This window comes from Neoarius graeffei, chromosome 24 (assembly GCF_027579695.1).
Source record: "Neoarius graeffei isolate fNeoGra1 chromosome 24, fNeoGra1.pri, whole genome shotgun sequence".
NCBI classification, from domain to species: Eukaryota; Metazoa; Chordata; class Actinopteri; order Siluriformes; family Ariidae; genus Neoarius; species Neoarius graeffei.
The window spans coordinates 36,868,398-36,883,805 of record NC_083592.1 but is presented as its reverse complement, the minus strand read 5'-3'; the positions used below and the strand labels follow the sequence as shown (position 1 = coordinate 36,883,805).

The 15,408-nt window shown below is 45.8% G+C and overlaps 1 protein-coding gene across 8 annotated transcripts in view; it reads right to left on the bottom strand.

Annotated features, from left to right (window-relative positions):
- The window catches only part of rhobtb4 (Rho related BTB domain containing 4), a 115,488-nt gene that overhangs the window by 40,044 nt on the left and 60,036 nt on the right, over window positions 1–15,408 (bottom strand). For all 8 annotated transcript variants that reach the window (XM_060907177.1, XM_060907178.1, XM_060907179.1 and 5 more), the window contains 4 exons: window positions 11,365–11,566; window positions 6,495–6,598; window positions 2,942–3,127; window positions 2,050–2,851 (listed from right to left, as the gene is read on the bottom strand). In XM_060907177.1, the coding sequence (XP_060763160.1) occupies window positions 2,050–2,851; window positions 2,942–3,127; window positions 6,495–6,598; window positions 11,365–11,556 (1,284 nt within the window). In that variant the 5' untranslated portion in view covers window positions 11,557–11,566. The remainder of the gene's footprint in view (window positions 1–2,049; window positions 2,852–2,941; window positions 3,128–6,494; window positions 6,599–11,364; window positions 11,567–15,408) is intronic.

The window sequence follows — 15,408 nt, the reverse complement described above, 5'->3', positions numbered from 1 at the left end:
CCAAACAAGTCGTGTTGCCTTTGGAGACTTTATTCAGACTCCAGTCACTCCACTGACTTTGAATGTAACTATGACTGTATCACAGTTCGGTCGTTTTTGGCACATTTAAATTTTCAAACTGCAAAACACTAAGAAACAAAAAAGCAACGAAAATTATGACTTTTGCTTCAATCTTTTAAAACACAAAAATCACTTGTGTGAAAGTGAACACCACCATTTGAGACACAACATTCATTGTCCAGAGAATACATAAGGCACTGAGATTGTAAGAAATGCCACCAAACTGCGGTTTTAAAAGCCGGTGGGTTCAGGAATTCCGAGTCGTCCGCCATGGTGTTCACAAAACAACGCGTGATCCCGCGAGATCACTATAGCAACAACAAACATGGCTGCGCTCACATACAGCTCCAGATACCAAATCGAATTTTTAATATCAAAATTATGCAGTTTGTTAAAATTTGTTATGAATTTAGGGTTATCGGGATGAAATTAGGCATCGATAGTGAATCGTGATGCATTAAATTTTAAATCGATTTTTGAATCGTGGACTGAAATGGATCAATAGACTGGGGCTCAATTAATCGTCACACCTCTACTGTAAAAGCTGTTTCATAAGGACCGTTAAGTATTTTAGATTGAGTATAACAGTAGTTTTTTTCCCCCCTTATGACAACGGGCACAAGACAAATTTATAAGTTGTGGAGTGAAAATGGCAATAATATTGTAGTGTGTTGGGGGGGCTGAATGGACGGAGGAAGGAGCATATTCATTATAAACGTACATTTAAAGTACAATTATAAATAGTAAGAGAATAGAAAATAAGCTAAAATAGAATAAGAGATAAAATACAAGAATAAAAGTTACAGTGCACAGCGAGGAATTAATCAAAAGCCTCAAATTTGCTTTAATTAAAAAAAAAAAAAGGCAGCGGGAAAGAAGAAAGTATTCAGCCTTGATTTATAAGAACTGAAAGCCGCAGCAGACACAAAGTACTTTGTATTTATTAATGTTGGAAATACGCTCAGTATAATATGTATTCATCACAAAAATACATGTATATTTATTATTTTGAAAACCCACCAGCCGACTGATCTGGCACGGTTTAATTGTGCGACAGTAATGACGTAAATAACGGTGCAGTGCAGTAGTGTCCCAAAGTGTTTTTTTTTCTTTTTACCAATGAGCTCACTATACAGTCCTCGATATTGAATTCCCTATATAGTGAGTAGTGAATGAGAGTGATTTTGGACACAGAAAATACAAGTTTAGAACAAAATCTAGTAATTTCATTGACATCTTGAATTTTCTTGACTATTTTCAATTTAAAAATAGTTTTTCAGAAGGCAAGACCTTTGTTGAAAGTTTGGCCTTTTTTTTTTTTTTTTGGACTTGATTTGGAATTTTGGGTAGAAAATATTAAATTTATAAAAAGATATACCAGAGACTTTGAGAGGGGTAAATGCTAAATTACATTAATGGCCGGCGGCACGGTGGTGTAGTGGTTAGCGCTGTCGCCTCACAGCAAGAAGGTCCTGGGTTCGAGCCCCGGGGTCGGCGAGGGCCTTTCTGTGTGGAGTTTGCATGTTCTCCCCGTGTCCGCATGGGTTTCCTCCGGGTGCTCCGGTTTCCCCCACAGTCCAAAGACATGCAGGTTAGGTTAACTGGTGACTCTAAATTGACCGTAGGTGTGAATGTGAGTGTGAATGGTTGTCTGTGTCTATGTGTCAGCCCTGTGATGACCTGGCGACTTGTCCAGGGTGTACCCCGCCTTTCGCCCGTAGTCAGCTGGGATAGGCTCCAGCTTGCCTGCGACCCTGTAGAAGGATAAAGCGGCTAGAGAAAATGAGATGAGATGAGACATTAATGGCCTCCTATATACATAACCTTATAGTTTCCTAAAAACAGCCTTAACTTGACTGTCCATGGGAGTGGATACTAGAGTTGAAAATGCTCAGAAGCCCAAATTTTAATTAAAACATCATTACATCTTTGCGCGCACGCACCATACAAATTATATTGTCTTAAAAAAAAATATAATAAAATACTTACTCTGAAAGGTGCCTCCTGAATGAGTTCATCCATGGACACAACTGTCATAAGTCTTGGCCGACCTGTTACGGGGTCATCCACCCTTTCCAGGTACACACCAAGGAACCCCCGACCCCATCCTGAAAGCGGGCGGCCAGTCCCCAAGGACCCCACAGGGTATTGACCCCTAGCTGGGAGGGCGTTATCACTCTGGGAAGTCCTCATTGAGCCCTGCTCCAGAAAAAGCAATCTCCTGCTACCCTTGGTCTCCCCATCACCTTCTTTATCAATGTCAAGGCTCTTGGCACGTCCTGCCTGCTCCTTGGCTCCTCTTCGACTTTGCTCCTCCTCCTCCCCACCCTCCAAAGTCTCGTCTCCATCCTTGTCGTCCTCCGTCGATCCTAGGTCCATGGTGAACAGGTCATAGAACTTGGAACAGGAAGTGGCTAGGTACACTTTATGAGCATAAACACGAGTGGGACCACCTTGGAGAAGGAACAGGACGTCTGCACATAAGGGCTGGCAGAAGAGAGAGTCGGGGCGTTCTCCATCCATGGGAGGGGGGTCGGGGATACCTACTACAGGCCGTGGGGGCCTGGGAGGCAAAAAGGGGGCCTGAAGAAGAGGTCGTTGGACCTTCTTTAAATGGGACTTCCAGAATTGGAGGTGGCGACGGGAAATCAGTGCTGCACGGATGGCATTGTCAAAGACGTCCTTGACACCAAACTGTGCGACAATGCTGGTCTCGTAGTAGGGCACCCCTAGTTCTTTAGCCACCTCATGGCCTCGCTCTGGTGGAAGGATATCAGTGGGTTTTATAGGTCTGTGGAGGAAATGATAAGCAAATTAATTTCAAACTCAAGCAAAACAAAGGTTGAGAGGGTATTTCAAGGATAAAGGATTTGGGTCGTACTTGGCTAAGGGCCTCCGGGCTCGGTTCACTGCGTCCAAGTCAGCATAACGGAGGTCTAGCTGACAGCCCACCAGGATGATGGGGGTGCGTGGACAGAAGTGCTTAATCTCGGGGTACCACATGGTACGGACGTGGCGGAGGGAGTTCGGGTTAGCCAAGGAGAAGCAGAGCACCACCACGTCAGACCTAAAAAAAAAAAAAAAGTGCACTATTGAGATTTTGGAAAACCGTATTTTTCTCCTCTCAGATTTGAAATATTCAGACAGACACTGCCTCGATACATACTTAAATCATTGCACTTGGGCTTATTTTGTTGTGAATCAGTCAGTCAAGTTACACTACCGTTCAAAAGTTTGGGGTCACTTTGAAATTTCCTTATTTTTGAAAGAAAAGCACTGTTCTTTTCAATGAAGATCACTTTAAACTAATCAGAAATCCACTCTATACATTGCTAATGTGGTAAATGACTCTTCTAGCTGCAAATGTCTGGTTTTTGGTGCAATATCTCCATAGGTGTATAGAGGCCCATTTCCAGCAACTCTCACTCCAGTGTTCTAATGGTACAATGTGTTTGCTCACTGCCTCAGAAGGCTAATGGATGATTAGAAAACCCTTGTACAATCATGTTAGCACAGCTGAAAACAGTTGAGCTCTTTAGAGAAGCTATAAAACTGACCTTCCTTTGAGCAGATTGAGTTTCTGGAGCATCACATTTGTGGGGTCGATTAAATGCTCAAAATGGCCAGAAAAATGTCTTGACTGTATTTTCTATTCATTTTACAACTTATGGTGGGAAATAAAAGTGTGACTTTTCATGGAAAACACAAAATTGTCTGGGTGACCCCAAACTTTTGAATGGTAGTGTATGAACCAAAAAAAAAGGGGGGGGGGGGGGGGGGGGATGATAATCATGAATATTAATGGCAGGACAGGAGGCAAAAATACACATGGAGCGTTTACGCAAATAATGATTTCACGCTCGGCTTTAATTATCCCAGAGTTTTTCCAGGGGCTTCCCTGTTCGTCCCAGAGACGTAAACTAATGAGGTGTTCCCAAAATGTTGTGTGCATGCTGCCAGGCATTAAAGAGAGCATTGCATTTTATTCTGTTTTTCCAGTCATGGTCTATTTTGTAGCCTTGTCATGCAAGACGAACATAAATATATGAATCTTTCAGTTTTATTATTGTTTAATTCTGACTCGGCATGACTGAACACCAGGGCCTGCCCTCAACTGTATTTTTAAACCAACCTGTCCCATTCAGATCTCTGCGATTAAATGACTGCATGGCATTTACACTCACTTGAGGAGAGGAATTTCAGTTAGCACTCGGTCAAACCTCATTATGAAGCGAAGACTAAACATACACATGCCAAAAGGTCTGAGGTGTTGACTGACTGCACAGGTCAGGATTCACTCACTCTCACACACACACACACACACACACACACACACACACACACACATGCATGCGTATATATGTGTGAGAGAAACAGTTTGTGAATGACAACCATACCAAGTGGACGCTTGAACTAAAGACTAGAGACCTGTGCAGGTCTGAGCTCTGCCTTTGTCTGATTGGCAGATAGAAACTACGGTACATAAATAGAAGAAAAAAAAAAAGGCCCGCTCAGAAATAAGTCGACGCCAGGGTTCGAACCGCACTGCAAAATCTGTTCCTTTCCTGGACAGCACTCTAGACTGCTCAGCCATGGAGGATTACATCATGAACTGAAGTTATGTAACGTGTCACTTCCATAGTCAGTACGCAGTGGCACGAAACCACCACTGTGGAATCGCTACCTGAGGCTGGCACGCCAATTAACTTCTTAAAACACGCTCGAAATCAGTTAAACATACGCATCCAGACAGGTGCCTCTATAGGCTTCAGCCGAAGGCTGAGCCAAAAACATTGTGAAGACAAAACCTTGAACAAACAAGCATAGACCTGGCTGCAGAAATTATTTACCAGCACCAGTAATTAATAACATTTACTATTTGTGCTTTGAAAGCAAAAACACAGAGGCATGGACCATCCCAGATCACGGACTCTGTATTCACCCAGCTTTATTTTTTTGTGGTGTAGTGGTTAGCGCTGTCGCCTCACAGCAAGAAGGTTCGGGTTCGAGCCCCGTGGCCAGCAAGGGCCTTTCTGTGTGGAGTTTGCATGTTCTCCCCGTGTCCGCGTGGGTTTCCTCCGGGTGCTCCGGTTTCCCCCACAGTCCAAAGACATGCAGTTAGGCTAATTGGTGGCTCTAAATTGACCGTAGGTGTGAATGTGAGTGTGAATGGTTGTTTGTCTCTGTGTCAGCCCTGTGATGACCTGGCGACTTGTCCAGGGTGTACCCCGCCTTTCACCCATAGTCAGCTGGGATAGGCTCCAGCTTGCCTGCGACCCTGAACAGGATAAGCGGCTACAGATAATGGATGGATATAAATTATATATATCCAGTGACTATTACTGGAACTGCTGTTTATAGCTGTAACTTTATACTTAGGCTGTGTGTAAAGTTATAGTTGTTATGTAAAACTTATGAGGGACACCACTTTCCACATTAAGCTACTGTTTCCGAGGAAGTACCCTGGCTCTTAGCCAGGTAAGCAGCAGCACCAGGGCATTATCAGTCTCCTCATATATTTGATGGTTAACCAGAATTTGTTTAACCAATATAACGCCCACCAGTGGAGTCCTTCTAAGAGTTTCTCTCTCACTGATTTGAATCTCAATGAGAAATACTGGCCACTGGCCAAAGCGGAAGCATGTTGGGTAATGGCTGATGATATGGTGCTGTTTCTCCATGACATGACCTCAAATATATGATGAGACTGATAACGGGGAGCATGTCCCAACACTCAAAATCCTGCCCAGGCAGAACAGCTGAGTTGGCAAGATCACTTATCAGGACCAGAACAGTAGACTTGCACTTTGGATTTGTCTGATCACTACACATGCACTGGGAAAGCAATGAGATGTGCACACTGTGTTCTTGCAGACAAACAAACCACACAGGATCTCACATCTTTGATGAGTGCAATAATTAAATAAATGCTCCAGCTATGTGAATCTCCATCTACAACATCTGTTACCATGGCAAATAACAGACATATTTCCTTGTAATGAGAAAAACTGAGAGATAAAAGACCATGGTTCATTTTTGGTTCGTACCCTAAACCCTAGCGCCCTGCTTTCTCCCCTTGACTCAGCTTCTCTTTGAGATCCTACGCTAAAAGCCCCTGAGCCAAAATATCAAATACTGATCCACAGATCCTTTACTTAAGAGCCTCCGCACAGCCCAATTATGGTGCATTACCAGGCTAACCAGCAGGATTACGTCAGTACCCGAATCTTTGAAAAACCATTTGGTTCCAAAAAAATGAATCATGTTCCATTTGGTTAAGAAAAATGAATTTGGTGGTGGTGATGGTGGTGGTGGGGTGTACAAGATGAGGTGAGACTGTAGATGGAATTGCGAGAGGTCAAATGGGAATATTGTGTTCTCAGTGGACGGTAAATAGGTTTGTGTGTAAACTAATGGGGTGTGGTTTTACTGACCTTCCATAAGCGAAGCGTCTGTCCTTATGATGGTCTCCGAATGTGTCCCACAGCCTGAGAGATACGCTGACTTCATCCACCACATCTCGAGATCTTTCCAACACCTTGGAATGAGAGACAATTATGTCGTTGTGTATTCATGTTAAAACGTATTTTGGTTAGTTGGCCCAAGCATATACAACTGTTGCATTTTTAGGATTGATCAGAGACTTAATGCAGAATAAGTGCATTTCGAGTATTGTGATTTTCATAATATAGGTATCTGGTTCTTTATATTTTGTGGTATGGCCTTAAGAAGAACACTGACTGGCTTTGTCTTCTATCAGGTACAATGATCAAATAATCATAACAGTGACCAAACTGCTAAACTTGTAGTGGTTATCTGAATTAGCTGAACATGTCCTTCTACACATTAATAATAAGAATATAATGAAGGAAAAACAATAAAGTCTCAATGAGGCTGTAGCTCATACCGGCCACTGTTGTTGCATGCGAGTTTGAAATCTGATCAATCCTGTAGGAGGAGTAGCGACTTTTGTGAAATTACATTTGACCCCTGTGTAGCCGCATCCATGGCAGGTGGTGCCACCTGGTGAACAACTCTTCTTGGAATATGCCTTTAGAGTCTTCTGGGTGAGTTTCAGTGAAAACATCCTAGCAGTTTACAAACAGTAGTGTTTGGTGTGACGAGTCACCCAAAATTTTTAAATGCCCATAAAATGTTAAATATGACAGATGGCGCCACCGTCTTGACAACTTTTATACATACCAACCTGAGGAACATTCCATACGAGTTTGATTGAAATCTGATAACTCTTCTAGAAGTAGCAGCAATTTTCGTGAAATTGCACGTGACTCCTCTGGAGCCTTATCCATGGTAGATGGCATCGCCTGGTGAACAATTCTTGTTAGTAGATGTCTTTAGAGTCTTCTGAATGAGTTTCAGTGAAAACGTCCCAGCAGTTTATGAAGAGTAGCATTTAATGAGATGAGTCACCCAAAAATTTCAGACGCCCATAAAATCGTAAATATGACGGGTGGCGCCACCATCTTGACAAATTTTATGCACACACCCCTGGGGAACATTGCATGCGAGTTTGATCGAAGTCTGATCAATCCTGTGGGAGGAGTAGCGATTTTTGTAAATTGTGGACAAATGATGGACGATGCGTGATCGCATAAGCCCATCTGGCTTACGTCTGGATGATCTAATAATAATAAAAACCATGGAAAATTCAAAAAAGAAAAAGGAAAAAAGGAAAAAATAAAGCAAGATTAGAAAAAGAAAAAAAAAAAAGAAGAAAATCTAAGGACACCCCTCCTAGAACTGCCACCTTATTGTGGTGGAGGTGTTTGTGTGCTTGAATGATCCTAGGAGCTATGTTGTCGGGGGCATTATGCCCCTGTCAGGGTTTCCCAAGGCAGACAGGTCCTAGGTGACAGGCCAGACCAAGAGCAGTTCACCAAAACCCCTAATGGAGCAACAACCAAGAACCGAGATGTCGCCCGGTATGGCGCAGCCGGGGCCCCACCCTGGAGCCAAGCCCGGGGTTGGGGCTCACATGCGAGCACTTGGTGGCCGGGCCTTTGCCCATGGGGCCCGGCCGGGCTCAGCCCGAAGAGGTGACGTGGGCCCGACCTCCTGTGGGTTCACCACCCACAGAGGTAGCAGTAGGGGATTGGTGCAATGTGGATTGGGTGGCAGTCGAAGGCAGGGGCCTCGACGACCTGATCCCTGGACACAGCAGCTAGCTGTTGGGACATGGAATGTCACTTCGCTGGAGGGGAAAGAGCCTGAGCTTGTGCGGGAGGTTGAGAGGTACCGGCTAGAGATAGTCGGGCTCACCTCCACGCACAGCTTGGGCTCTGGAACCCAGCTCCTCAAGAGGGGCTGGACTCTCCAATTCTCTGGAGTCACCCATGGTGAGCGGCGGCGGGCTGGTGTGGGCTTGCTTATAGCTCCCCAGCTCAGCCGCCATGTGTTGGAGTTTACCCCAGTGAATGAGAGGGTCGCTTCTCTGCGCCTTCGGATTGGGGAGAGGGCTCTTGCTGTTTGTGCCTACGGGCCGAATAGCAGTGTAGAGTATCCAGCCTTCTTGGAGTCCCTGGGAGAGGTACTGAGGGGTGCTCAGACTGGGGACTCCACTGTGCTACTGGGGGACTTCAATGCTCACGTGGGCGACAACAGTGACACCTGGAGGGGCGTGGTTGGGAGGAACGGCCTCCCCGATCTGAACCCGAGTGGTGTTTTGTTATTGGACTTCTGTGCTAGTCACGGTTTGTCCATAACAAAACACCATGTTTGAGCATAGGGGTGTCCATAAGTGCACGTGGCACCAGGACACCTTAGGTCGGAGGTCGATGATAGACTTTGTTGTCGTTTCATCTGATCTCCAGCCCTATGTCTTGGACACTCGGGTGAAGAGAGGGGCTGAGCTGTCAAATGATCTCCACCTGGTGGTGAGTTGGATCCGCTGGCGGAGGAGGAAGCTGGACAGACCTGGCAGGCCCAAACGTATGGTGAGGGTCTGCTGGGAACGTATGGCCGAGCACTCTGTTGGGGAGGTCTTTAACTCCCACCTCCGGGAGAGCTTTTCCCAGCTTCCAGGGGAGATGGGGGACATTGAGTCTGAGTGGACCATGTTCTCTACCTCCATTGTGGACGCGGCTGTTTGGTGCTGTGGCCGCAAGGTCTCCGGTGCCTGTTGTGGCGGCAATCCCCAAACCCGGTGGTGGACACCGGAAGTAAGGGATGCCGTCAAGCTGAAGGAGTCCTATCGGGCCATGTTGACCTCCAGGACTCCTGAGGCAGCTGACAGGTATCGGCAGGCCAGGCGTGCTGCAGCTCGGGCAGTTGCGGAGGCAAAAACTCGGAACTGGGAGGAGTTCGGGGAGGCCATGGAGAAGGGCTATTGGTTGGCCTCGAAGAAATTCTGGCAAACTGTCCAGCGCCTCAGGAGGGGGAAGCAGTACTCTGCCAACACTGTTTACAGTGCGGGTGGGGAGCTGTTGACCTCGACTGGGGACATTGTCGGGCGGTGGAAGGAATACTTTGAGGATCTCCTCAATCCCACCATCATGTCTTCCATTGAGGAGACTGAGGCTGATGACTCAGAGGTGGACTCGTCCATTACCCAAGCCGAAGTCACTGAGGTGGTTTGCAAGCTCCTCGGTGGCAAGGCACGGGGGTGGATGAGATCCGCCGAGTATCTCAAGTCTCTGGATGTTGTGGGGCTGTCTTGGTTGACACGCCTCTGCAACATCGCGTGGCGGTCGGGGACAGTGCCTCTGGAGTGGCAGACTGGGGTGGTGGTCCCTCTTTTTAAGAAAGGGGACCGGAGAGTGTGCTCCAATTATAGGGGAAATCACACTTCTCAGCCTCCCAGGGAAGGTTTACTCCAGGATACTGGAGAGAATTCGACTGATAGTCAAACCTCGGATCCAGGAGGAACAATGCGGTTTTCGTCCTGGTTGCGGAACACTGGACCAGCTCTATACCCTTCATAGGGTGTTCGAGGGTTCATGGGAGTTTGCCCAACCAGTCCACATGTGCTTTGTGGATCTGGAGAAGGCATTCGACCGTGTCCCCCATGGTATTCTGTGGGGGGTGCTTCGGGAGTATGGGGTTCGGGGCCCTTTGCTAAGGACTGTCCGGTCCCTGTACGAACGGAACAAGAGTCTGGTTCGCATTGCCGGCAGTAAGTCAGACCTGTTCCCAGTGCATGTTGGACTCCGGCAGGGCTGCCCTTTGTCATTGGTTCTGTTCATAATTTTTATGGACAGAATTTCTAGGCGCAGCCAGGGGCCGGAAGGAATCCTGTTTGGGAACCACAGGATTTCATCTCTGCTTTTTGCGGATGATGTTTTCCTGTTGGCTTCTTCAAACCAGGACCTCCAGCATGCACTGGGGCGGTTTGCAGTCGAGTGTGAAGCAGCTGGGATGAGAATCAGCACCTCCAAGTCCGAGGCCATGGTTCTCGACTGGAAAAGGGTGGCTTGCCCTCTTCAGGTTGGTGGAGAAGTCCTGCCTCAAGTAGAGGAGTTTAAGTATCTCGGGATCTTGTTCACGAGTGAGGGAAGGATGGAGCGTGAGATCGACAGGTGGATTGGTGCAGCCTCCGCAGTGATGCGGTCGCTTTACCAGTCCATCGTGGTGAAGGAGCAGAGCCAAAAGGCGAAGCTCTCAATTTACCGGTCGATCTACGTTCCGACTCTCAGCTATGGTCATGAGCTTTGGGTAATGACCGACAGAACAAGATCGCGGATACAAGCGGCCGAAATGAGTTTCCTTCGCAGGGTGGCTGGGCGCTCCCTTAGAGATAGGGTGAGAAGCACAGTCACTCGGGAGGAGCTCGGAGTAGAGCCGCTGCTCCTCCACATCGAGAGGAATCAGCTGAGGTGGCTTGGGCATCTTTTTCGGATGCCTCCTGGACGCCTCCCTGGGGAGGTGTTCCAGGCATGTCCCCCCGGGAGGAGGCCCCGGGGAAGACCCAGGACACGCTGGAGGGACTATGTCTCTCGGCTGGCCTGGGAACGCCTCGGTGTTCTTCCTGAGGAGCTGGCCGAGGTGTCTGGGGAAAGGGAAGTTTGGGCTTCCATGCTTAGACTGCTGCCTCCGCGACCAGGTCCCAGATAAAGCGGAAGAAGACAAGACGAGACGAACTAAGGACATTTATTAAAAAAAAAAATAAATAATGTCTGCTATAGTTGTGGATTCTGTAAGAAATGGCATCATTTCTTATCAATGTAATTTTTATAGCTGGAAGCCACGCACTTTGTGTTGCACCGTTTCCCTTAGAGACGCAACAACAAGCTGTATTATATTTGTATACATTCCAATATGTTGTGCAGACGCCACAGGTCTACCCACCTCCTGGCACACACGGTATTGGTCGATGGCCCACACTGTTGGCACGTGGGTGGCGAGCAGCTGGTACTGCGTGAGGGTGGCATTGCAGGCACGAGCACAAATAAGGCGGGTTTTGCCCACCGCGTTATCACCCACCACCACACACTTTATAGTCTCCACATTAGGCCTTTCATAGTCTGTGTCTATATCCATGGAGAGAGCCCTGAGAGAGAGAGGAGAGAGGGAGAGAAGGAAAACATATATGCATGAAGAGAAATTGTAAGGAAGCACTGGTTATAAATACAAATGTCTCTCAACTCACACATACTGTATAATGTCCTAGTTTGTCTGTCCATATGAATCATAACTAAATGATCGTAAACATTAGGAGGATCTTTATGGTACAATCATAAAAATCTCAATAAGGGTGTTATTTCAGGTCTCCAAAAGAAAAAAAAAAAAATGTTCAGAGAAGTGATCACTTGTTTATACACCCCTCCCAGAAAGTGAGACAAACATCCTTCGTTTCAGTTTCCCTTTTTTTGAGCGAGCTAGCAGCCTTCCTGAGGCAACGATACTAACAGAGACCAAAGCCCAGTAGCAGAGTTTATTTTGGAAAAGTGCACAAGAGTCCCATCTGCTAATGTGGACTACATGAAAGCCTGAGCTTTTGTGTGCACACACACACACACTTAACTCCCCAGGCATTAATCCACACTAAGACGAGGAAGGAAAGGAAAAAAACAAAACAAACCCATTACCTACTTAAAGGATGCTGTTAGATTTGGCAACTGAGCATCATACTAGTACGTAGGGTCACCTAATATCAATGACGACGCCAACAACAAAAAGGCTTTTATAGATTTGGACATGATTAAGCAACAAGAGCTAGGGTGGAATGGGTGCCGAAAGTATGGAAGGAAGGAGATGAGAGCCGTTGGGTTTGTAGGAGTAGGCTAAAGACACCTGCACAGGACAGCTGGAGGTCATGTGTTCAAAGGCAAAATGAAAACTCATGGTGACTCATGGTGTTACAAGACGACTCAAATTCCATTTACACATTGCAAAATCCAGTGGCGAACTGCTACTATTAGAGCTAGGACTTCAGCTCAGCCAAAACGTAGCCAGACACCAAAAAACCAACAGGGCAAAGGATTTTGTAAAGGATTAGCAGCAGGCTGCCAGGTCGCTCCGTTGTGTGTAGTTGATGTTAAAAGTAACCAAGTAAATTACATCGGGAAATGAATACTTAAGTCTGAGTGAAAAATGCTGTAGCAAGCGGCGTAGAAGAAGAGTCTGGAGACCGAGATCTTAGTTTCTCGGTTGTTAGCTGGTGCTACTTGCTTTTGATAGCACTGGCTTGAGCATTTTATTAGCATTCGCTAACACTACTGGCTGGAAGGTGACTTCACTGCTGTGCTGACGGCGCAGACTTGCAGGTAAGCTTGCGTTGGCCTTTGAGAAGGCCTAAGGCAATAAATTTTTGGTCCCTCCCACTACCGTATAAATCAAAATCTGATTGGTTAATTCATCTGTCATTTCCTATATAAACATACACTGCCATGGCCTTCTGCCCCAGCAATGAAGTCCTAACCACTGAGTGAGCCAGCTCTAAACTCTTCTCTGCCTAGAGACAACGAAAAAAAAAAAATCATTGGATAACTCTATTTTAAATATTTTCAGGACAGTAACCCTTTCATTTCTGAAACAAATTTGATAGAAAATGAGGCTGAATTAGAATTTGAAGAGAATAATTATAATGAAATTATAAAAGAATGAAAGAAATTAAGTATAATATTTGAAATGTTGATATGTTTGGACCTTCTGTGAAGGCCTAGAAGGCCCCAACGGTTCCCCCTCTGATAAAATCCTGTTCCAGGTCCTTTTCGACTTACAAATGTCATTATCTTGAGAGCCATTCATTCAGTGATGCTTCTCCACACTAAATTCCTCAGCGCCACACACCTTAAAAGTGCTGCTCACACAAGAACATACAAACGCTTTCCATTCAGCAAAGAATACAGCTATGTGCATTACAAGCAGTACAGCATTCGGCAATCCAGCTCTGACAGCCTTCCTAAAAAGCATCTATAAAAGATTGATAGAGCTGCTGCTTATTATGCCATTGACAAAGACGTCATTGCCGTGACCTGCTATGTTGAGCTTGGGGGGTGTGTGTGTCCTAAAAACAGCTCCTATTCAGAGGGACATATGAGCCATCTTTTCAGCCAGCGTGTCTCTCTCGTCTCATCTCTCAAAGATGAGAAGGCAAGACTAGCATCATTCAGCGTCAGGCTGAAAGGAGAAGACAGACGGCAAGAAAGACACACCGGTCTTCCATAGAATACGCTTTCCAGCAGACGCATTAGTATGGTGTCTGTCTATTGTCTTCGATTTCTCCTATATGGCTCATGCATTGCTTTGATTTATGAGTCATGCTTCATTTTCATTCCGTTGTTGATAGTGATGGTCCAATGACAGAAAATATCACGTCATCATAACATTTGAAAATATTTACATAAAACACCATGTGATGTAAACGATCAGAAAAGGCATTTCCACATTAAAAAAAAAATTTAAAGAAAAAAAATCCATAAAAATTACAGAAAACATTTTATTGGTCAGAAGTTCTCAATCGGGGGCGGCACGGTGGTGTAGTGGTTAGCGCTGTCGCCTCACAGCAAGAAGGTCCGGATTCGAGCCCCGTGGCCGGCGAGGGCCTTTCTGTGCGGAGTTTGCATGTTCTCCCCGTGTCCGCGTGGGTTTCCTCCGGGTGCTCCGGTTTCCCCCACAGTCCAAAGACATGCAGGTTAGGTTAACTGGTGACTCTAAATTGACCGTAGGTGTGAATGTGAGTGTGAATGGTTGTCTGTGTCTATGTGCAGCCCTGTGATGACCTGGCGACTTGTCCAGGGTGTACCCCGCCTTTCACCCGTAGTCAGCTGGGATAGGCTCCAGCTTGCCTGCAACCCTGTAGAACAGGATAAAGCGGCTAGAGATAATGAGATGAGATGAAGTTCTCAATCTTTTTTTTTTAAAGAGTCAGGAACCCTTTTAACAACAACAACAACAACAACAACAACAACAACAACGAGACTGTCAATGATGGCATAGCTCACTCCGACCCCGTCTAGTCCAGAAAGAACGATCTAAAGTGGGCCACCTTGCGCAATAAATGTTGCAAGCTATATACAAGTTATATATAGACATGATATACACCCTAGGAATACCGACCTATTTGCCAGAAAGAATCCAAAACAGCGAGGAATTGACCGAGAAGAAGCGATTTTTGTTGAACTGCTCATTAAGGCTTAATTAGTCCATAACTTCATTAATAATTGTAATTAAGCAAATCTGTGTAGAAGTTATATGTACTAGAGCCCTGCACTCCCGTGGGAGTCCCGCGGGACTCGCCGCAAAGCAGTGCGACGCGGGACAAATTTTGAAAGCTCATTGCGGGCGTGGGCGGGACCGGAAGTGCACATATGCGCGCGGGAGTGCACATATGCGGCGGGGGCGGGAGCGGTGATAAGCTGCAGTCCTGCTAACTAAAAACGTGCTTGAAATAAAATTTATAAATTATTAATTTATGTCTATCATATATAATTTGTGCTGGATATTTTATTTGGCATTAATAAAAACATTTTAAGATGCCTAAATTTGCAGAGAAAGTCAGATTGCCGGATTGAGTGAGAAATAGCATCTTAAACTTGCCATTGATCACTCTAATGACTCGCAGTTCACACCCAGCTAGCAAGAGAACCATGAGTGAATTGATTTACTTGTTGCGTTAGTCTACAACTTTAATCAGAGAGACAGGTTACACAGTGACGGTAGGCTTGACTCAATGCTATCCCAGAAATCCTTCCTGTAATATGCAAATTTGGCTGTCCAATCAGAGGCGGCTAAATATGCATATTACAGGAAGGATTCCTGGGATAGCATTGAGTCAAGCCTACCGTCACTGTGTAACATGTCTCTCTGATTAAAGTTGTAGACTAAAGGCTAATTTATGCTGACAACCCAGTCCTCGCAGATAGCGTCGCAGACAATGTCTGCGTAGCC